This window comes from Theropithecus gelada, chromosome 10 (genome assembly GCF_003255815.1).
Source record: "Theropithecus gelada isolate Dixy chromosome 10, Tgel_1.0, whole genome shotgun sequence".
Lineage (NCBI taxonomy): Eukaryota > Metazoa > Chordata > Mammalia > Primates > Cercopithecidae > Theropithecus > Theropithecus gelada.
Window position 1 is genome coordinate 43,749,907 of NC_037678.1, and position 22,028 is coordinate 43,771,934.

Here is a 22,028-nt window from a genome sequence, read left to right on the forward strand (position 1 = left end):
AGTCTAATGGGAAATGCAAAAAACAGAAAAACAAACAAACAAAAACCCAGCAACAACACAGGGCTTTCTGCTTAAATCCCCCGGACACGGATGTTACACAGCCATAGATTTTTAAAAAGGTATCTATTTAAAAGAAAGCAAACCAAACCCCAAACCTCACTTGGAGCAGGGGAAAAAAAAATCTAGGAGGAAAAGTAAATTTCTAAAATTAAAAGTTGAGGCTTGGTATGGTGGCTCACACCTGTAATCTCAGCACTTTGGGAGGCCAAGGCGGGTAGATCACCTGAGGTCAGGAGTTCAAGACCAGCCTGGCCAACGTGGTGAAATCCCATCTCTACTAAAAAATACAAAAGTTAGCTGGGCATGGTGGCAGGCACCTGTAATCCCAGCTACTGGGGAGGCTGAGACAGAAGAATCACTTGAACCCAGGAGGCGGAGGTTGCAGTGCACCGAGATCATGCCACTGTACTCCAACTTGGGTGACAGAGTGGGACCCTGTCTCAAAAAACAAAAAACAACAACAAAAAAACCCCAAGAAACCCAAAACATTTTTGGGGTACTGATGTGTGCCAAGCACTGGGTTGAGCATGTTACCCTTTAAAAAAGACTCTAGATTTCTCAAATGTAACTTTGCTCCTAGTAGCTGGCCCTCTTTTGGGGGGAATTAAGAAAAAAAGTCCAGGCGCGGTGGCTCACACCTATAATCCCAGCACTTTGGAAAGCCGAGGCTGGCAGATCATCTACAGTCAGGAGTTCGAGACCAGCCTGACAAACACAGTGAAACCCTGTCTCTACTAAAAATACAAAATTAGTGGGGTGTGGTGGCACATGCCTGTAATCCCAGCTACTCGGGAGGCTGAGGCAGGAGAATTGTTTGAACCCGGGAGGCGGAGGTTGCAGTGAGCCAACATGGCGCCATTGCACCCCAGCCTGGGCAACAAGAGCAAAACTCCATCAAAAAAAAAAAAAAAAAAAAAAAGAGGATATAGCCTCTTTTTGAAATACCTCTCCTCTCCTTTGTTCAGGGGCTTCTTTCCCCCTGAGACCCCCATGGCCAATTTGTATTCGTGCCTTCCTTCCGGTCTCTAAATTGCGTAAAGGCCACTTAGGACTTGCAGACTCTTCAGCAGAACTCCCAAAGAGAGGCTCAGGTCCATTCTCTTCTTCCTTCCTAAAGAGAACATGATCTTATGCTTAGGGTGACCACAGGCCAGAACAGGAATCTGATGGGAAAAAAAGCTCCATTCAGTCTAATTTAATGAAATCTGTGAAGGTGTGTGTTAGGGCCAGAGTCTCCTAGTCCCTATTCTAAGGGGTCAGAGATGGTCGATCAGGCTGACCAATACTCTTAGTTCCCTCCAATGATTTGTTTTAATTGATGGTGGGGACCTTGTGACATCAATTGGCCCTGTTCCTTCTCTCTTGAAAATTGCTACTCGTCCTGAGAAATTTGACTTTTAAATGGGCAAATGGCATGAGTGGGTTTGAGAGGAACCTCACATTTGCTACTATAGGTAAAAGAAACCAAGAAGTGTAGAAACAAATTGTTGTTCACTACTGATGTGTCTCCTGAGAGTTACTTTATTTAGAGGCATTTGAAGAGCCACACTTTTGCTGGGGGTTGGGAGTAAGTTTTATTTGGAGGAAAAACTAACTCTAAAAAGAAGAAGGAGCATGGCTGGCATTGGGAATTTCAAATCTAGGTTACCTTCTCTAAAAATAAATTTATTTTTTGCTTAATACTAACCTTCCTGGCCGGGTGCAGTGGCTCATGCCTGTAATCCCAGCCCTTTGGGAGGCAAAGGTGGGCCAATTACCTGAGGTCAGGATTTCCAGACCAGCCTGGCCAACACGGTGAAACCCCGTCTATACTCAAAATACAAAAAATTATCCAGGTGTGGTGGTGCATGTCTGTAATCCCAGCTATTTGAGAGGCTGAGGCAGGAGAATCACTTGAACCTGGGAGGCAGAGGTTGCAGTGAGCCAAGATAGTGCCACTGCACTCCAGCCTGGGTGACAGAGTGAGACTCCATCTTAAAAACAACAACAACAACAACTAACTTTCCTGCATAAAAGTCCAAGATGATTTCTAAGACCATACACTGACTCTTGCTAAATAGAAATTAGCCTGGACTAGAAGTAAGACATACTTAAAAAAAAAAAAAAAAAAATCACTAGGAAGACTATGGAGCAGAGTTATTTTAATAAGATCATGAGATCCAGACCAGGATTCTAAACATTCTAACACTATACTTATCATAGAGCTATGCAGAAAAGTAACTGCATTTTATTATTATAATGATTAATTATTACTTAGTGGAAACCTAAATAAGAAGAAAAGCTTTAGACCCTGCTAAAAAACAAACAAAAAACAAAACAAAACAAAATTTCAAGAAAACCTGCATAAAAAAATAAAAAAAAAAACTTTAAAGAAAACCTGCATTAAAAAAAAAAAAAAAAAAAAAGGAAACAGTGGCCCAACAAACTAAGGCTGCAATGTTGCAGTGCTGGCAGATGAGTTACAGCAAATGGGGAAATGAAATATCACCATAGCAATGACAACCATCTCAGAAATGGGGGAGCTCACATTTCATGTACACTTAATGGACATTTATAAGCAGGGATCTGTGAGTTTGGCTATAATTCAGAAAGTAGCAGACTACTCGACACGTGTCATTTGGCAAGGGATTTTAAGAGCACATAGTATACTTAGAATAATCATGCTTTACATTTAAATAATGCTTTATAGCTTACCATCACATTTCTGGTAAGCATTATCTTATCTGAATTTGAAATTTGAGATCCTTTACCTACTTAGCAGTCTTTGACTAAAAGTGCCTGAAGGCTGAGCGCGATGCCTTGCGCCTGTAATACCAGAACTCTGGGAGACTGAGGCGGGTGGATCACAAGGTCAGGAGTTTGAGACCAGCCTGACCAACATGGTGAAACCCCGTCTCTACAAAGAAATACAAAAATTAGCCAGGTGTGGTGGCGGGCGCCTGTAATCCCAGCTACTCAGGAGGCTGAGGCAGGAGAATCGTTTGAACCCAGGAGGCAGAGGTTGTAGTGAGCCAAAATCATGACATTGCACTCCAGCCTGGACAACAGAGCAAGACTCCTTCTCAAAAAAAAAAAAAAAAAAGCCTGATATTTAATTTCTGAGCTTTTGGTTTATTTGCCTATGAAATGGGGCCCTATCAAGTTTTTATTGCCCAGGACCGTTTCAAGAGACAAATATAACTAGATGAAAGGCTTTAAAAAATGTAAAACGTGGCCAGGCATGGTGGCTCACCCCCGTAATCCCAGCACTTTGGGAGGCTGGGTGGATCACTTGAGGTCAGGAATTCGAGACTAGCTTGACCAACATGGTAAAACCCCATCTCTACTAAAAATACAAACAATTTGCCAGGCATGGTGGCACACGCTTGTAATCCCAGCTACTCTGGAGACTGAGGCAGGTGAATCGCTTGAACCTGGGAGGCAGAGGTTGCAGTGAGCAGAAATCCTGCCATTGCACTCCAGCCTGGGCAACAGAGCGAGACTTCGTTTCAAACCAAACAAAAATGTAATCAGAATGTGTTATTATATTATTATTACTGGTTACTAATAATACTGAGAGCAGTGAGATTTTCCTTTTCAAGTTAGGAGGATACATACAGAAAGGGGATGACCCCCCAATTCTTTTTGCTTACAACCAGTTTTCCATGGTAAATAATGTGCGTAAATTTTAAACATTAATCTACCTATATGGGAAATTTTTTTTTGAGAAAAATCTATAAGAATTAAAACCAAGATAGAATTTCAGACTTTGAGAAGCATGAATCTTACTAGGAGACTGAGAAGAGAAAATAATAAATCTATCTGGACTCCAAAATTTTGTGGCCTGATAGGCTATATCCTTCCCACTATACCAAAAGCTCAGTGGAGGCATTTAGAATACAGAAAAATGGCTGTATGTTAAAAAAAAAAAAAAAAAGAGAGAGAGAGAAAGAGAAAATAAAAATAAAAAGGCGCTTCTGCACGATGGGATACAATGCATCACTGTTGCACTTGGTGGCATAAATAAATAATCATACAATTAATTGTGATTCGCTGTATAAATAAAGCATCATAGCAGAATAACCTTTCTTATATATAGCATTTGCCTACACAATTTTAATAAATGTGGCAGATACTAAGAAACTCTGATCTATTAGCCCCCTTCAGTTCTTAAACAAGGAGGAAATCACACCTAAATGAAGTTTTAAAAAATGTTTAAGCCACCAAAATTATTTTAAAACGTAACAGAAACATGGAAACAGTCTATTGGTGGATAGTGTTGAGCAAGAAGAAAAAGGCTTCTTTAAAAAGAACTCTTTAAATATTTTAGAATTTTAATCGTATTATTGATTTCTCTCTCTCTCTCTCTCTCTCTTTTTTATTTCTTAAGATTCCCTGTAATGAGATTAAATAGTCCAGGCAATACAAACAGAAAGGATAAGCACATAAACAAACATTTTTCAAGCAACAGATGAATCTGCATGTCACAAATTAGCAGCCATATCAAAAGACAGCCATTTGATCTACATTTTCAGTGGTAGGGATGTATGGATGGATGTCTTGTTTTATATTTGGGACTAGAAAGTTAGTAAAAAGTCTTGTCCTACATGTGAGTAAGTCCTCATCCTTCCTCCTCTCCCTGTCCCTAATCAATAATTCAGGTCCAGAGGAGGTACATCACCTCTGCAAAAGGAAGCCTGGTCAAAAACTGTAGCCTGCTTTGACAAACTGCAGTGGTACAGTTTCAGCTAGCAACTAACACTGGCTATTGTATTTCAGGCTTATGCTAGACATGGCTCATGGTTTACCAGCCCATCTTCTGGACTATGCTGCATCCAAAGGTGTTTGGCCACCAGCACCCAAGAACAAAGCCAGGACAAGGTGCAAGGTGACCCTACCAAATATTCTTTTTGTTAAAGTTAATTTTTACTCCTGGTGACAAAATAAGGGGAGACAAAGGAAACTTCTAATGTTCTTAAGACTGGTCCCAAACGTGGACAGTTTGCTGCAGGATTGATGGCTGCACAATCTATGGTATAAGTCTCCAGTCCTGATGTAAGTGGACTGTGTCTCCTCCACCCCCACCCCCAGGAAGAATAGAAGACTCAAATCATGGCAAAGCATTCCTTAGTGGAGATCTGCTAGGAAAGCTTCATTTCACAAAGGAGGCAACTGAAGCCCTGCATGTAAGGCACATTACCAATTTGACAATTAGGGGTCAGGTGCACACTGTCACTTGGGTCTCCTGTCTGTACCCACTTGTGTCCTCCCACCCCAAATTTACAGGTTTGCTTCCCAGGATATATACAGAAAGGGGATGACCTCCAATTCTTTTTGCTTACAACCAGTTTTCCATGGTAAATAATGTGGGTAAATTTTAAACACTAATCTGAGCTGTGCTTGGAATATTGAAATGGGTCTGTTATGGCAAAATCAGATGTCTGCAGGGAAACCAGTGCATTGTCATTTAATGTGTGGTAGCTTTAGTGTAGCTGAGACATTTGAAATTTAAAACAACTACCATATTATATGTTTTTGGGTAAATGATAATGTTATGATCTACCTGGATGGGCATACACAAAATGATCCTCACATCTAAAATTGTGATTTGTGAGAGCCACATCACAGTAGCATAGTTACATGCCAATAATGCCATTAATAAAAAACCGTCACAAGTTCTAACATATTTAACAAATGTAGCACAGTCTTAAAAACTGTGATCTTGAAATCCCTTGAAAGGTCTTAGAGAATAAAATGTAAAAATTAAGCTTGTGAAGTTCGTTTGAAAGTTTTCATTTAAACCACATATTCAGACCATTGCTAATTGCTGATTTGATTAAATGTGGCAAAAATAGTTAATGCCCCAGATTTGAAGTTAAGAAGTCTTGGGGGGTTGGGGGAGTGGGGAACTGGGAATGGCCACGGAAAGACTGGGAAATACAGGAGAGGGTCTTGCTGTGGGTTGCGGAGGGGGATCCTGGAGAGGGGAGGGCACCAAGAGGTGGGGAAATGTGAGCAGAGGAGGGGGAAGGTAGAAGGCCACCAGAATACCCTCCTGATGAGAATATCATGATTTTTAACTTCTGTAATCAAAAGACCTTTATATATTTTTTGTATCCAGAGCCAATTTGCAGAAGACCTTACCTTTGACAAGCCTCTTTGCCCCCAGCTAAAGCTGCTTGAAAAAATTCACATGCAAACATTTACGTGTTTCACAAGTCATATTCACGGTTTTGCCATACTTTGTCTACACACTTCAAATACACTCAGCGCATTTTTTGAAAATTTTTATTTTAGTTGCATTTCAAACACAAAGGTGACATTCCACTCCCAACACATACCCCCATCTTTTTAAACCAAGCCCCTCCTACTGTACTCTTTGTAAAAATAATTGGCTTACCTCAGGCTCTTCGCTAGGAAAAAAAATTATTTCATATTTTTTAAACACAGCCACGCCCACCCCCTTGGAACCAGCCCCCACGTGGTTTGGGATTCAGACTTGCCTACAGCAGGTTGTTTCCCCTCTCCCCCATCCCCCGACCAGGCGAGCTGAGTGTGTGCAGAATACTGAACTGATATGTGCAGCCCCGGGCGCCCCAGATACCTGTGTGTCTGGTTTTTCAACTGTAAAGGCGGGAGGGTTTGGCGAACGAATGAGAAGTGAGGAAACGCTTAGCGCAAAAGGAAAAAGAGAGAAAGACATACAGGAACAAGGTTACGGAGGCCGGCAAAAAGCGATCCCCCGCTCCCCCAGGCCAGGGGCCCCGCTTATTTCCCGGGAGGCCCCGCCACCTTCCCCACGCGTACTCCGCACGGCTCACCGCAGAGCGCCCGGGCGCAGGTACCACCAGAGTGTGCGAACACTGAAAGTTTTTTGCCCGCGCCATGGCGCAAACCACAAGACAGCCCGTTCCGAAGTACAAGTACACAGTCGCCGGGTAATTTGGGGGTGCCAGGATAGGAACGGGAGACACTTGAGCGTATCATGCACAGGCGAACACAGAATATGGACACCAACACACACCAACGACAAGCTGTCTGAGTCCAAGCAGCCGTGCCAGGCGAGGCGGGGGCGCGCCTTTCCCAAAGACCCCAGCCCACCATGGACCCCACCAGCCTAGCCAGGGGAGCCCCGGGGCCCCTCCCCGGCAGTTCCTGGCTCACCTGAAGCCCCTGCCTGTCCAGCTTACGGTTGCTGGCGCTGGCCTGTCCAGCCGGAAACGACCCTCAGTGTCGCTCGGCATCACTTTTCTCCCTGGAGGGCATATACTTCGGCCACCCGAATCCACCCAAGATCCCCTCCCGTTCCCAGGGCATAGTTAGGGTCCCTCCCTGGAACTTTCTAGCAAGCTCTTCCCGCCTTTGGCTGGATCCCCTCCTCCCACTGTCGAGCCCCGAGCCCCACCAGGCAGCCCTGCCACCCCCTACCCAGTTCCCCGGCGGCCCTGCTGCCCGCAGGCAGAGTCCGCCGCATTACCTAGAAGCAGCAGGCGGTGCGTACACATGTAGCCCATCTTTTCGTCCTGGAGTTGTTTGTCGATGAGCTTGCTGCGTTTCTTCTCTGCGCGCTTCTGGGCCCGCTTCTCCAGGGCTTCTTTGCGCATCTGTCTGCGCTTCTCCGCCAGGGGTACCTTCTTGACCTTGGAGGAGTGCGAGGCTTTGGGCTGGGGACTCTCAGATCGACCGAAGCAGCCCCCGAAGGCTTGCATGAGGAAGTTGCGGAGTAAGTTGCGCTGGGGCTTTCGGCGGCGGCGATTTCGCGGATGCTGAAACCAGCGGATGCATCCGAAGGTCCCATCGTCGGACTCGTCTCCGCTGGAGTCATCGTCGCTGCTGGCCGCCCCTTCATCGTAGTACCCGCGGCGGCCGCAGCTGCGCTCGGACTTGCCCCGCCAGGCAGACGCGCGAGCAGGCCGCGGAGTAGGCGGATCGGCAGCCTGGATCTCGGGGCTGGGGGGTCTAAGGAGATGGAGCTTGCGTCTGGCCCCGGAGGCAGGGGCTGCAGAGGCCGCCCGGGCGGCTTGGGCTGCCCGGGTGGCAGAAGCGGCTGGGGCAGTGGGAGCCCCGGCGTCAGGCGCAGCTGGGGCGACATGGGCTGCCCGGGTCTCAGCAGCCGCAGGGGCGGCGGGAACCTCAGGGGCTGCCCCGGCATCTGGATCGGCTGGGGCGTCAGGGGCTGCCCCGGCATCTGGAACCGCTGGGGCGTCAGGGGCCGCCCCGGAGTCGGGATCGGCCGGGGCGTCAGGGGCCGCCCCGGAGTCGGGATCGGCCGGGGCGTCAGGGGCCGCCCCGGAGTCGGGATCGGCCGGGGCGTCAGGGGCCGCCCCGGAGTCGGGATCGGCGGAGGCGGCAGGGGCTGCCCCGGAGTCGGGATCTTCTGGGGCTGCCCCGGAGTCGGGATCCGCTGGGGCTGCACGGGCTGCCCCGGTGGCGGTATCCGTTGAGGCTGCCCCGGCGGCAGGGGATCCGTACCCCGGAGAGGGGACTTTTCCTCCCTCCGCGGCATCAGCGGCTGTGCTTCCTTCCATCTCTGCTGCTTCCTCCTCAACTGGGGGTCTCTCTGCTCGCTCTCTCTTATCTGGGGCTCCGGAGACCTCGATGGGCGGGCCGTCAAGCGCGATTGGGGGGCTGTCCATGTTGACGGGAGCGTCGTCGACCCCAGCGGGGGCGCTGCCAATCTCGAGCGGGGGTCCGGAGATCTCCATCGGGGGGCTGCTGCCCGTGAAGTTAGGAGAAGGTCTGACAGCCTCTCGGGATGGGCTGCCGATGGCGCCTGGGACCCAGAGGGGAGGCGCGTTCGTGGCGGGAGTGAGGCGGACCGCACTCGAGGCCGCGACTGCCGCGAACTGGCCACCGCCGTCAACTTGTGCGATAACTCGGGAAAGCCCCGGGGGTGGGCTGTCGTCCCCAGATCCTTCTCCGTCAAGCTCAAATGGCATAGTCTCCTCAGGGGGAGGGCTGTAGCCTCCTCTGGAGCCAGTCTTTGCAGGCCTGAGGGCTTGGGGCTCCTCGGGAGGAGCTCCGGGGACCCCTGCAGCACCTGGGCCTCCTGGAGCAAGGTCTGGGACCTGTAAGAGAGGTTGACTGCAGCCTCTCTTGGCAGGCTGGTCAAACTCAAAGGGCATAGCTTCTTCTGGTGGAGGGCTGTATCCTCCCAGGCCTGGTCTGGCACCACTGAAGGCTCCAGGTTCCATGAATGCTGGGCCGAAGGCCTCAAGGCCTGCATGGGCCCCACTGGGGGATCCAGGCTGCTCCAGTGTAGGCCAGAAGCCTCCCAAGCTGGGCTGTTCGACCTCGAAGGGCATTGCTTCCTCAGGAGGTGGGCTGTAGCTTCCATGGGCTCCAGCTTCCCTGAATGCCGGGTTGAGGACCTGAAAGTTGGGCCTGGAGACCTCTGGGGGTCCACAGGCCTCGCTGTCATTCTTGATGGGGATGGGCTCGTTGTGAGGCGGTTCGGTCTCCATCTCTTCGGCTGGGCTAGGCCCAGCACCGGGGGCAGCTGCCCCTGGGGCCTCCAAAGATGGTTGATCGGGCTGTTCCCCGATTTCAGGGGGGATATCGCGTTGTCCTGACATATTATTGCCGTCGAGGCAGTTGCGCACGCCCATAACACGGTGGCGGCCTCTCAAAATAAGTTTGGGGCTCCGTAAGACGGAGCACCCAACCGAACTAGGGTGAAAAAATTATTATTATTATTATTTTTAAATCAAAGTACCAGCTGGAAAGTTCACCAGCCTCACTTTCCAACCCTTGTGAGGTTGGGGGGCTTCAAGGCCTGGAACCCTAGACTGAGGCTGAAGCAACTCAATTGTTGCTGGTGGAGTCTTGGCTCCTTTCTGGCCACTTTTTATCCCCTCAGTATGCCCCCCAGCCCCTCTTCCTTGGTCTGTCCTTATGCCCTCCTCTCTCTTTCTTTCTCCTCCAGGCCAGTCCCGCCTGCTTGGATCTGACGAGCGTGCCGATTCGGTCCGAAAATCGCCAGTAGCGCTCGCTCTCTGCCACCAGAGGACGCCGGTTCCAGTGCCGAGCTGGCTCCAGCTCCAGAATCCTGCTCCTCGCGCCGCGGCCCGGGACTTTGGGTAAGGGGGCTGACGAGCGCAGGCCTCGCAGGGACGTTTTGGCTCCTTCCACTCCTCTCCCTGACTGATTTGGAATCTTTCTCCTCGCTTCTCCCCTGGCCAGAGAAAGCTCTCCTGCGTTGCGGGACACGTGACGCAAGACGTGGGCCTCGGGACGCTGGAGTACAGGAGCTGAAACCCTCCCTCCCCAACCCAACCGACTCCTCGGGGGAGGGGACTGAAGAAGGGTTTCATCACCCCAGGATACCCCTGAAACACTGAGTCATAGCCCCCAGCCTCCAGGCAGCCCCGGATCTCAAGCCCCTAGTCCAGAGCGCAAGGCTTTTGGTGCCTGAGAAGGAGCACAGGCATGCGTGGGGATGCGACAGGTGGTCGTGAGCCCACCAGAGAAGCAGAGAGAGACGAGGGAGAGGGGATGCCGAGTATGCGAGCACACAATTTGTTTTTTAAATGCCTTGGGTGTACTTTTTACTGCTTTTGTTTGTTGCTTGCTGAGGTTGGCTCCGGTAAAGCACTTTAACAGCCCCCACCCTCATCACACTCTAGGGGTCTCCGCAGTGGCCCACAGCAGCGCAAGCAGGGTGCTCCCTTGTTTATGTGGATGGTGACGCAGGGGAATAAGAAGGTCTCGGGTGCGTACCACCAAGAGCAAAGCCCCCTAGGCAGTAGCTGCGGTGGCACCAATGGAGGGGTGGGGGGCGTGCTGCGCAGAGGGGGACCCCACAAAGTGGCCTCAGAGTTTCGCAGGTCCTGCGGTTCTAGGGAAGGTTTAAAGGGGATTTTGGTTGGCGTTTATGGCCGGTTTAGGGTGATTTCGAGAGTGGACAATGCTGTGGGCACTGAACCCACAGATAAACACCATGCCGCGCGGCAACCGCAGCTGAGGTGCGCTGCTCGCTGCTTCGGGTGCCGGCCGCAGCACCGGTCAGTCTGCTCCTTTAGCCCCACTACAGCCTGTCTCCAGTACCCTTCCAGCCCCTCTCCTCTGGCTATGGGTATCTTAGGGTAGTCGCTTTAGTTTTCCACTGCTAGAGCCTACTGAGGCGGCACTGAGCCCGCCAACTGGCCACAAACCCGGCGGTTGCCCGCGCAGCTGCGCTCCCGCTACCATGCTGCGGTGGGCTCAGAGCTAGCCAAAGGTAAATACCCAAACCACCTGGTGACCTTGGTGTGTGCACATGCTATGCTCTGGTCTGGGGTCTGCAGAGGGATTTGAGCCCGGGAGAAAAGCTGCTGTTAGGGGGTCACGTAAAACCCGGCAGGTGCGCATCAGGTCGGTCTCACCAGTAAGACAGATTGGCGAACCACGTCTAGGCACAGAGCAGCTGGGCAGGAGGCAGGGGGTCACCTGACCTGCAGAGTCCTGCGGGAGGAGAGGCTGGATGAGCATTACACAGGGCGGGCTGCAGCAAGCAGGGCGCACAGCGCGGGCTGCTGTATGGGAGCTGCAGGCGGACGAACCACTGCACGGTGCGATACCGTCTAGTCTAACGCATCCCTCTTAGAGCCAGGGTACCACAGGCACCGCGCATCCTTCCCCCGCCTGCATCCACCATCCACGTGGCCACGCAGCATGGAAAGAGGCGAACACAGTAGGACCCCGGTAAACGTTTGGGATCCCCCAAAGATATGTCGCTTTAGCTCTATGGGTCTACACACTTCCAGCTGTCAACACTGAACTTTGATTCCAACTTTGGCCAACTAACTCCACACAAAACGGCTTAGCCACTTGGGCATCCACTGAACCGCCGCCCAACTGGGTCCCAGCACCAACTCACTCCCCTACGACCCCAGTGCCGGGTCAGCCATTGGGCTGGGGTCATGCCAATCACGGCTGCCTGGCGAATGAGCAGGGGGCGTCAGACCGGAAACCGGATATGGGTGGGAGGTCCAATAGGGGGCGCCGCGTTGGAACGCCCGAAGAGGTTGTGCTGCTGGGGTGGTTGGAAGTCGTTGGGGGGCGGGTGTATGGCGGCTAGGCCTGGAAGACCACGAGGACCGCTAGCGCCGTGGGGTCACCCTTCCTCATGCCACAGGTTGCCAAGCCTCGGGGGAGAGGTGGGGTCCCAGGGGCCAACCCTTGGGTGCGTTGATGGCGGCAGGCTAACCTAGCCAACGGGGTGCCGCTGCCGGGAGAGGCAAGGAGCAAGAAGATTTCCAGGGCTGGGAGGTAGAGGGCCGGGACTACGAGGAGAGGGCTTACTGCGAGCAGCAGCCTAGGATGGCTAAGGAGTTGAGGCCCCAGGGATGCTGAGCCTGCACAAGTAGAAGGTCAGTAGACATTGGGGTTGGAGCCCCAGGGAGAATGCGATGGGTGCTCCGAAGGGGTGGTTTGCTCTCGTCAGGCCTCGCGCTCACCCCCAAAGCACCATTTGTCGAGGAACGGGTTCAGGGTCTCTGTTCGACACCCTCATGGGTCTGTGGGACCCCTTTGTTCATTCTTTCTGGTATCATGATTCTTTGTCAGGGGAGCACATGCATCGAGGTGATTAAAAAAAAAAAAAGGTTAGGCAAATACCAATTCCTCATCCTAGGGAGTAGAGCAGCATAAAAATGAAAGAAAAGACTTCCACTTGGGGGGACCTTGAAAGTCTTGGTGGAGAAAATGGCTTTTTATATGGGCCTCCAAGGAAGGATAGACGCCTTGGCTATGAATAGAAGGTAGTAGTGGGGGATGGGAGACGGTTTGCCCACCACGAACAAAGGAAATAATGGTAAGAAACATGGGGCGTGGCTGGGTAAACACAACTGGCCACCTTGGCTGGCTCTTCAGGAGCAGGGGGAGAAAAGTCAGGAGAAATTAGATAGAATCTCTCTGAGGATGGCATGGAGTATGAGAGCAAGCACTTTAAGGCTATTTTGGTAGGAAACAGAAAGGATGTTGAAAGTTTTTTGTTCTACAAGTGAGGATTTGAGCCTACTTTTAGGAAAGGCAGAAGCAGCATGGAGGATGATCCTGATGGAGAGAGAACAAAGGAAAGGGGTTATGCACAAAGGAGATGTTTAAAGGAGACACCTAGCACGGTGAAGGAAGCAGGAATGCTGAAGGATGACACTCAAGAGGGGTCCCAAAGGATCCTCCTGGAGCACCTCTTATTGCTAGAAAGACACAAAAAATGGAGGAGCCAAAGTGTGTCACCCAGATGGATGAAACACTGGGAGTTGGACAGGGAAGTCAGTGGGAGGGACTGGCAAGGTGGCAGTGCTGATTTGGTTTTAGACATGGCAGAGTTAAAGGAACTTTGAGCAGTTGGGATAGAGATTTTTGCAGGGAAATCTGAAATTTAGGGAGGGAAGGTCTGAAATTTAGAAAAAGATAAAGATCACACATTCAAATTGGCAATCGTCCTTACAAAGATGAATTCATGGAGTCAGAAAATTCTTTAGGGGAGAAATACATTTGGTAACAGAATCTTGAACAATTGGTGCACTGTACAGGAAAAAGGGATACAGTCCAGGAGTGAGCAGGGAGGACTCAGAAGGGAGAGATGGGAGCACACCAGAGGAAGGGGTTTCAGAACCACTCAGCACATTTTTTCTAGACTTGGTGTTTTAGCCTCTGCACTAGTGGTATTTGGGGCCAGGCAATTCTTTGTTGTGGTGACTGCCCTGTTCACTGTAGGATGTTGAGCAGCATCCCTAGCCTCTACCCACTAGATGCCAGTAGCATCCCCTTAGTTTTAACAACCAAAAATGTCTCCAGACTTTGCCAAATGTCCTCTGGGGGGCAAAATCTCCCCCAGTTGAAAATCACCACTATAAGCTGAGAAAGGACCCTTAGATTTGAATAGGAATTGCCTTAATCTAAAGGTAAATTAAGACCAGGAAAGATAAATCCCAGTATTTAACCCTGATATTCCCCCATTTTCCCACTCTTGTTATTTCTCTGTAGTGACTGGCTACCAGTCTCTGAAAAACCTAAGTCCTTTAGGTGAGTGGGGCTAGGAGTTGAAACATCAGTAGTGGGGTCAGGGACCCCAGAAGTGTGGCCAAATATTCGAGGAGTTGACCCACCTGTGGCACCTGAAAGGCCACAGGGACCTGAGGAATCCGGTATAGTAAGAGCTGGGGGTGATCAGCTAGTGGGTTTACTGGGTCCACCTTGATTGGCCTGATTGGTTGGCTTGTCTGGTGATCCTCCTGAGGGCTGATAATTTTGCTAACTCAAGAGAGAAACAAGACCTTGATCTGGATGGAGATGGCCAGTGCTGGATGTTAGTGGGCAGCGTCATCTGGGGCCTAACCTTGCCAGGGACGTTTTTAGGATCTGCCATTATAATTGTATAATAGCAAAGTACCTTAAACATAGCTTTCCAATGCTGGATGGATTGCCATCGTGGGAAAAGATGAATATGTGATAGGACTGAGGAAGGAAAGTCTATTAATGTGTTTATGCAGCTAAGGAAGAGGAAGTCAGGAGAGGCTGGTGCCTGAAAAAAAGGCCGAGTTGGGATGGATAGAAGCTGTGTGCCAGGGTCCCCTGTCCTGACGGGCTGTGTGCTGGAGTGCAGGGCTGCAGTGAGATGATGTGTCAAGTAAGGGACAACAGTATTGGCTGTCAAAACCCAGGGATGGGTTACTTGAAAATTGTGTATACTTGGCTACTTAAAAATAATAGCCTCTGCACTTGATGTACTAAGAAAGGGATGGGAAAAATTTCTCATGCTTCCATTAAACTCTGCATTTCTGAGGAAAGCCAAATGGCCCAGGTGCCACAGGTGGCAAACAGTGGCTTTTGGAAAATATGGAACCCCAAATGGAAAGAATGTATGTATTTCTTTACCGTTGACTCTCTGAACAGCACCATTACAGCCCCATTCCTTGGTAGCCCCACGTGATGCCCTGGGCTTCCCAAACTTAGTCTCTCACCTCTCTCTCTCATCTCTCACTATTGACGCTTTCATGGCACATGTATTCAACAAGTGATTGTGTTTCTACTTACATTCTGGGATTCTTACTCATTACCAAAAGCACAAGGCATATCTCAAGTTTTGGTAGCTACCTGTCAGCTTTCTGGGTTTATCCCTGTAGGCAACAAAGATAAAGCAAAGCAGAGAGAGGGAGGGGAGGTGAGCGAAAGGGAAGGGAACAGGAACCATGAACAACAGTATTTTTTTTTTGGTAGTCATTTTCCTTTTGGTCTGTGGCTTTGCAGGGAGGTGGGTGGTGAAGTTTGCAGAAGTGCCTTCTCTATAGCCCATTCATGTCATTAGTTGTGAGTGGGTTTCTTTCAATTGAGAAAAAAGTAAAAGCAGAAAGAGAAGGTAGAAAAGAATTTAGGCAACTATGACATTTCTCAGCCTCCCAGTGACAAATGTTTTCTGAGTGCTGACTGAGTAGTAATAGACTTTGAAGCTGTACAATTAATTACTTTTCAATCAAGACTTGCTGCTGCCATCCTTTTCCCTTCAGCCTCTTCTCTGCCCGCCTTGGCCGGTGGAGGCAGCAGCATACAGCTGTCTGCAGAGGGGTCTGTGTGGCCAGGCTGTTTGAAGCAAATGCCAGCTAAAGGAAAAAGGCCTCAAATGGATGAGGCAAGATACCAGATTAGAGGCAGATGCAAGGCTGATATTAGAGGTGGTAGAAATAGTCTTTATGAAAATACTTGATATGTTCAGATTAAAAAGCCTGCATCGTGAATTCAGACCCCTTCACCCAGCTAATTAGCTGTAGCTCAGCAACCTTCTCAAAAGGTGCACCAAATTCTGTTTCAGCCAAGGCATGCCACTGTCCTCTGACCACCTGTGCTTGAACAGTGGGTACGGACATTTTCTCTGTAGTTGCCTGAGCTGGGCTGTGGATTCCTTCTCCAGACTAGCTGATGATGCAGCAAAGAATTTCAGGGGAGAAGAGGCCATTCCAAAAAAGATGAGCAGCACCATGGGAAAGAAACTAAGAGAGAGGCAAAAGTAGGGGTTGGAGGGGGAAGAGGGAATCCCGGAAGATAAATTTGGCTTTAGTGGAAGCTCTGCTTAAAATTTCTGCAATTCATGGTGGAAGTTCCAGCCACCCTGGGGGCTTCTGGGCATCATTGTTTAAGGGGAATGGTATATTTCACCTTCTCGAACAACCTCAATTACCCAGAGCAAATTTTCCTAATGAAATCTAGTTGAGACAGCGACATAAGCCAGGACACTCAGAAACCAGCTCTCATGTGGGGTTGGGGGGAGAAGAAACGTGGTCTTCTGCTGGCTGCCAGTCTTTGGCCTGTGCCCCTTGGACCCCTCAAGTTTGAGAGTGGGGACCTTGAAGACCAACCTTGCTGTGAACCAAAACCCAAGGCTCTAGACAGCTAGATTTCTAGGTGTTAAATCTTTCTCTTTGAGCGTAGCAATTGAAGTACTTGTGTGAAAACTCCACACCTGTGAAATTGGAATTTTTGGACCAGGTCTGTAAGAAATTCTCAGGGGGAGGCCGGGCCTGGTGGCTCACGTCTGTAATCCTAGCACTTTGGGAGGCCGAGACGGGCGGATCACGAGGTCGGGAGATCGAGACCATCCTGGCTAACACCGTGAAACCCGTCTCTACTAAAAATACAAAAAACTAGCCCAGCATGGTGGCGGGCGCCTGTAGCTCCAGCTACTTGGGAGGCTGAGGCAGGAGAATGGCGTGAACCCGGGAGGCAGAGCTTGCCGTGAGCCGAGATGGCGCCACTGCACTCCAGCCTGGGCGACAGAGAGACTGTCTCAAAAAAAAAAAGAAAGAAAAAGAAACTCTCAGGGGGACAGTGGTGTTAACGGTGTCGAATCTGTGAGCCTCATTAGTAGCCCTCCAATGCCATATTTGGCTTTTAAAAATGCCCTTCCTAATGCTGAGCTAAAGTCTGTCCCTTGGTACACCTTGTTCTAACCCCCTCAGCCACCAGATACTTGAAGCTGTCCTCAACCTTTCTCTCTTCAAGACTCTCTTTATTCCTTCAAACAACTTTATAACCCCCAAATTTCCTGGCTTTGTGACCCGCTTCCCCATTTCTAAATCTTCTTTTCTGCTCCTTCCCAGCGGTTCTCTTGTCTGCCCACATCTTCCTTTTTTCTGTGATCCCTCAAATTCTTTTCCTTTTGTCTTCCTTAAATCTCTCCCCACTTTACTGCCACCACCTACCCTCTGTCCATGCAGCCTGGGTTTACGTTGGCCTTTCTCACAGTCATGTGCCCTGCTAATTTGTAACATACCTACCCTAAAATATATCCACAAAATAAACACCCAGTGGGAGCTGGGAAGGCAGCCTCCCCATTTCTACCCGGGAATAGTTGCAGGCAGAGTCCTGCCTCTGCTGGCTGAGCATGGACAACAGGTGATGGTGGCCCTGCATTGCAGGCTCTTGGCCTTGGAAGAACTAAGCCACTAGGCTGCTTATTCTGGCTTCTCTGCCCTGTGAATTAATGGCCACTAGTGCTTGGACCAGAGTAGCTATTGGAGGCCTTTGGAAAAACTCATGAGATTTTTAAACAAGGGAAAAAAAACAAATACCAGTAAAAAATTTACTTCCCCCCCATGTACGGCCTTTTGATATGTAAGAAAGAAATTATAAAACAAAAATGGGTGCTAAATCACTTAATTTGACAGAATCAGATTTTTGTTGTTGTTGTTTGTTTTTGAAATATTTGCTTTGTTTATCTCGTGCATCTGTGATGGAGGCAAAATTGGTTTTGGGGTATGCAGTGTGCAAAAAGTCTTAGTTGTGACAGGGTCCTGCAGTACATAAACAGATAATGGGGTATAGCTATATGTCCGTGGTATTAAAATATCATGGGGAGGGGCAAATAGGAAGTATATGTCTGAAGAAGCTAAGAGGGGAGTGATCATGAAAAAAACAAAAGTTGAGAAAACTGTAGCTTCTATGCCATTTTTTTTTTCAGGTCTAGCTTAACCAGAACACTTAAAACTGTTACCAAAAATCTTTCAACAACACTTGTGGTCACTTAACCAGTGTTCCCATCAGTCTACCGTCTCCCACAGTGGTTAGCCTCTCCAAGCCGCAGTACTAGGTCAGTACTTGCAGCCATGCTGCCTGCTCCTGCTCTGAAAAGCTTGTTCTTAGGCACCAAGGTCAGGGAGAGAAGGTGGGGAACACACACACACACAAAACACACACTAAATATGACTCTCAGGATGGCTAAATTTTTCCAGTTTAGGGAGAGGACACAGTGGAATTCTGCATTCTCTAAACTGCTTTTTTAGACCATTTTGTAACCAACTGTAAGGCAGATTTGACCAAATTTACATGAAACCAACACAAAACAGATTTCTTCATAGCTGGTGCTTTTTTTGCTTTTTGGGTTTTTGTTTTTGTTTTGTTTTGTTTTGTTTTTGAGACAGAGTCTCACACTGTAGACCGGGCTGGAGTGCAATGGCGTGATCTCTAGCTGGTGCTTTTTATTTGATCAACTTTTGAAGTTTTTTTGGAGTTCCATTAGGGTTAAAATCACTAGTATAGAGTCAAATTGGACAACCCCAGCCTTCTTAAACTAATCAATCTAGACATTTGGAGCAGAAAGGGATAAATAGGATCATCTCATTCAGCGACCTCATTTTAGAAGAAACTGAGGCAGAGAGGTGTAGGGTCTGACCTAAGGCCACTTGACAAGACCATGGCTAGAAGCAACCTGGGCTGTTAGCCCCAGGCATTTTGTCTTAGATCCCACTGCTCCAGTTTGGGACATCAAGTTACAGGAAATAGAGTCATTAGTGTCAAAACCTCCCAACAGAACAAGAAATTCCATCTCTCATTCTTGAACATGGGGATTAAAGATGTCATTTGAGCATCTCATCCCTCTGCTGGGCGATTTTTTAGAGAAGAGCAGCGCTTGAGCCAGCACATGACGTCACTGGCCTGGAAGCTTAATTTTATTTCAGTGATTTGGTTTTTGTGAATAGATCACCTTCCAGTTAAGAGACACGCTTTACTCACACTATGGGTTCTGCTCAGTTTCCTCTCAACAGCTTCCCTCTTCTTGAAGAGCAGTATAATAATAACTGATAATTGAGGTAAATCCATGTCGATTATTTAAAAAGCAAAAAACCTCATTCTTACCAACACTGAAGTTTCAGCTTTCTTCCTCCTTAACCTACACAGCTGCAGAAAATGAAGGCTGAAGAGTCAAAGGCTGTAAGCAGCTCCAGAGTGAGAAAGGCTTGCAGTGCGTTAAAGAAACATCTCAAAACAATCCCCGTTCTCCACAAAAAGGAAAAAAAAAAAAAAAAACAATCCCAAACTGTAACATTTCTAATTCTTGAATTCTGATGAACATAAAGAGTTCTGTTTGCAAAACTTTAAACCTACATCAGGTTGACCCCACACAGTGTTGGAACATTGCAGCATAATTTCCCAGCTCAAATAAGTTCAGTTACAAGAGCACCTTTGGGTCGTCCTCCCCTCCTCCCAAAAAGCAAATTTCCATTAAGCAAATGATTAATGTAGTAAAGGAAATAACTTCAATATTGAGGGCATATCATCATGTTTAACTAGCTTTATTCTCCTGCTCCTTCTCCTCCCCCATTTGAAATATTAAAACTGGCTGGTAATTCACCTATGTGGTTAATGGTAAGATCTGCTTTTTCTTGAGAGCAGACTTCAGACCTCACCTATGTAAAAGGGGCAAGTGAGCCTATTCAAATGCTAACCCCGGTTGAGCTGGGTAGACAAAGGGCCAGCTGGGAGACTAGTGAGTTGGGAATGCTTGGGGAACTTGCTAGAAATGGCTCTGGAAAAGGAAGGCAGGTGAATACCAGTTTCTCGGGCAGAAAGGAGGTTTGCTAAGTCTATGTAGCAAAATCCTGTCTTCTCAGGGAGGGTCATGAGTGCTCTCCTGGGGGGTTGGTATATCTCTCCATTGCTTTGTATGGTCTGCAGTGGCTTTTCCACCCTTGAATCAGGGTGTAGAGAGGGAAGCTGGGGGAGGGGAATTGAGCCGGGGAGACTGTGTGCCGGTAGGTAACAGGTTTTCACAATTGGGCTGTAATGCAGATAGCGAGGCAGTTTGTGGAAGACTGTCTGAAAGACGGTGTGTGTTCCTAGATTGCCCCTCCTGGCTACATGTGAACGTGGTACATTGCTTACAGTTCAGGAAACCTCCCTGTGTTGGGCTTCTGTTTAAAAAACAGCAAGATGGGTGTGAGGTATGGGTTCGACACGGAGGGCTTTTAAAAAACTTGTTTATTCATCCTGCAACAAGGCAACACGCTCATTTCTCTAATGAATAAACCTAGCTTTGTGGGAAAACGGGTCTCCCAGACTACCCAGTCTGAAGATAGCGCCCACACTTGAAAGGCACACCAAAAAATTCAACACAACCCCTGGTTTCTCTTGCTTGTCCCTAGAGACCTTTTGCGTCGTGAACTCAGGCTGAGACATTACCAGAGGAAAAACTGAACGCTTAATGTCACAGAAAGCAACACACCATCATTGTTTACATTAAGTAGGAATTTCGATTTATGGGCAAGCCAAAAGCAGGGCACACCTAGCCCTTCCGCAGCCTCCAAACTTCCGAGACTAACATTGCTGCCGCAGAAAACCACTTGCAAATAAACTGGCTTATCCGTATTTATTACGGAAGACCACAAAGGCATCTAACCACAGTTTGCGCTGCAGACCAGCAGAACTAAGTCTTGGGCGCCGCGACGCCTTTCCTACGGAATAGGTCCTGGAAGGAAGACCATTTAAGGTATTTTCCTTCTATCATCATCCTTTTCTTATGAGTTAAAAACCTGACCATCATTCATTTCAAGCCCTCAAAACGCTTTACTTTTCCTCTAAATCATTGTCATCCGAATAATTCAAGCCGGCGCAAAATGAGACACGCACACCAGAAAAAAAAATTTCCAAGTCGGATGAGATTTTTTAAAGACATTTCACTTATCAGTCTTTCCCCCCAGGACTGGCGAGGAGAGCACGCCTTCGCTTCCGAAGGTGCGTTACCAGATTGCGGCCGTTTTTGTGCTGGGTCACCAGAGCAGATTCCCCTCCAGGTTACAGATTCTAAACTTAACTCCACCCGAGCTGAAAATGGCCGGAGCACGCCGCCTGCCCTCCCCAAGGCTGCCGAAGCCGCCGGCCCCTGCCTCCTTTTCGACTGATCGTCCAAGGACTGGCGCCGGATCGAACACCTTTCCCCAGCTCTGCGGGTGCTGCGCTCTTTGGAAACGAATTGTAAGTTATCCTGATGTTAGACGCGACCCCCCCTCTCCAGCCTGTCCCTTGTGCCGCTTTACCTTTCCGCTTGCGACCATCTTGAGGGCCTCCAGAGGTCCTGCGCAAACAGCCCAGGACGTCTCCTGCTAAGCTGCATGCAGCCCGGCCACCTGACCAGCTGCGCCAAAAGCCTGGCAATACCCCGACGTGACCATGCCTGTGCGTCCAACCCTGGTAGCCCGTAGGGCCACCCCCAGGGGTCCCCTTACGTCCCCTACCTTTCCCCCAAGTACTTCCCCCCAACTGCCCGCCGCCGGGAGAGGTCAGCTCCGGCGCGCGCGGGCAGGTGCGCACGCTGTTTGAGGCGGTCTCTGTCCCGGCAAGCGCCGGGAGGCGGGCTGTGGCGGCCAAGACTGGCGCGCGGCAGCGGGGGGCACTGGCGCGGAGGTCCCGCGGCTTCACTGGCAGCTCTGGGACCTGGGCTCCCGGCTCTGAGCTGCTTAGGCGCCGCGCGCGCGTGACTTCCCTCCCGGTGGTCAGTCTCCAGAGTTCTCGCCCAATCCCATTCTGATTACTTTCCACACATTGCAGCAGTGTCTCTACAGCGCTGCTGCTCTCACAACGTGAAAGTTGGCGCGCACCTCCGAACCACATTTTGGGCACCTGAGAAGGCCAACTTGTTTGAGACTAGTCTTTCTAGGAGGAAGAAAGGCGCGCAAAACAAGTGACTTACCAATGCCGTTTGGGTGTGCAGCTCCAAATCGGGGGTGCGTTCGGGA

General features: G+C 49.2%; 2 protein-coding genes across 8 annotated transcripts in view; both read right to left on the bottom strand.

The window, feature by feature from the left end:
* The window catches only part of GNAS (GNAS complex locus), a 71,905-nt gene that overhangs the window by 48,401 nt on the left and 1,476 nt on the right, over window positions 1-22,028 (bottom strand). For 2 of the 6 annotated variants that reach the window (XM_025398417.1, XM_025398416.1), the window contains exon 1: window positions 7,517-10,192. The exons of 1 other annotated variant lie outside the window; for it this stretch is intronic. In XM_025398417.1, the coding sequence (XP_025254202.1) occupies window positions 7,517-9,647 (2,131 nt within the window). In that variant the 5' untranslated portion in view covers window positions 9,648-10,192. Of the gene's footprint in view, window positions 1-7,229; window positions 7,295-7,516; window positions 10,193-21,329; window positions 21,858-22,028 lie in introns of those variants that run through there. 3 more of the 6 variants (XM_025398418.1, XM_025398419.1, XM_025398427.1) reach the window with 3 other exon arrangements.
* Window positions 1-22,028, bottom strand: part of LOC112632630 (neuroendocrine secretory protein 55) — a 64,657-nt gene that overhangs the window by 41,122 nt on the left and 1,507 nt on the right. The gene's annotated exons all lie outside the window — the stretch shown is intronic.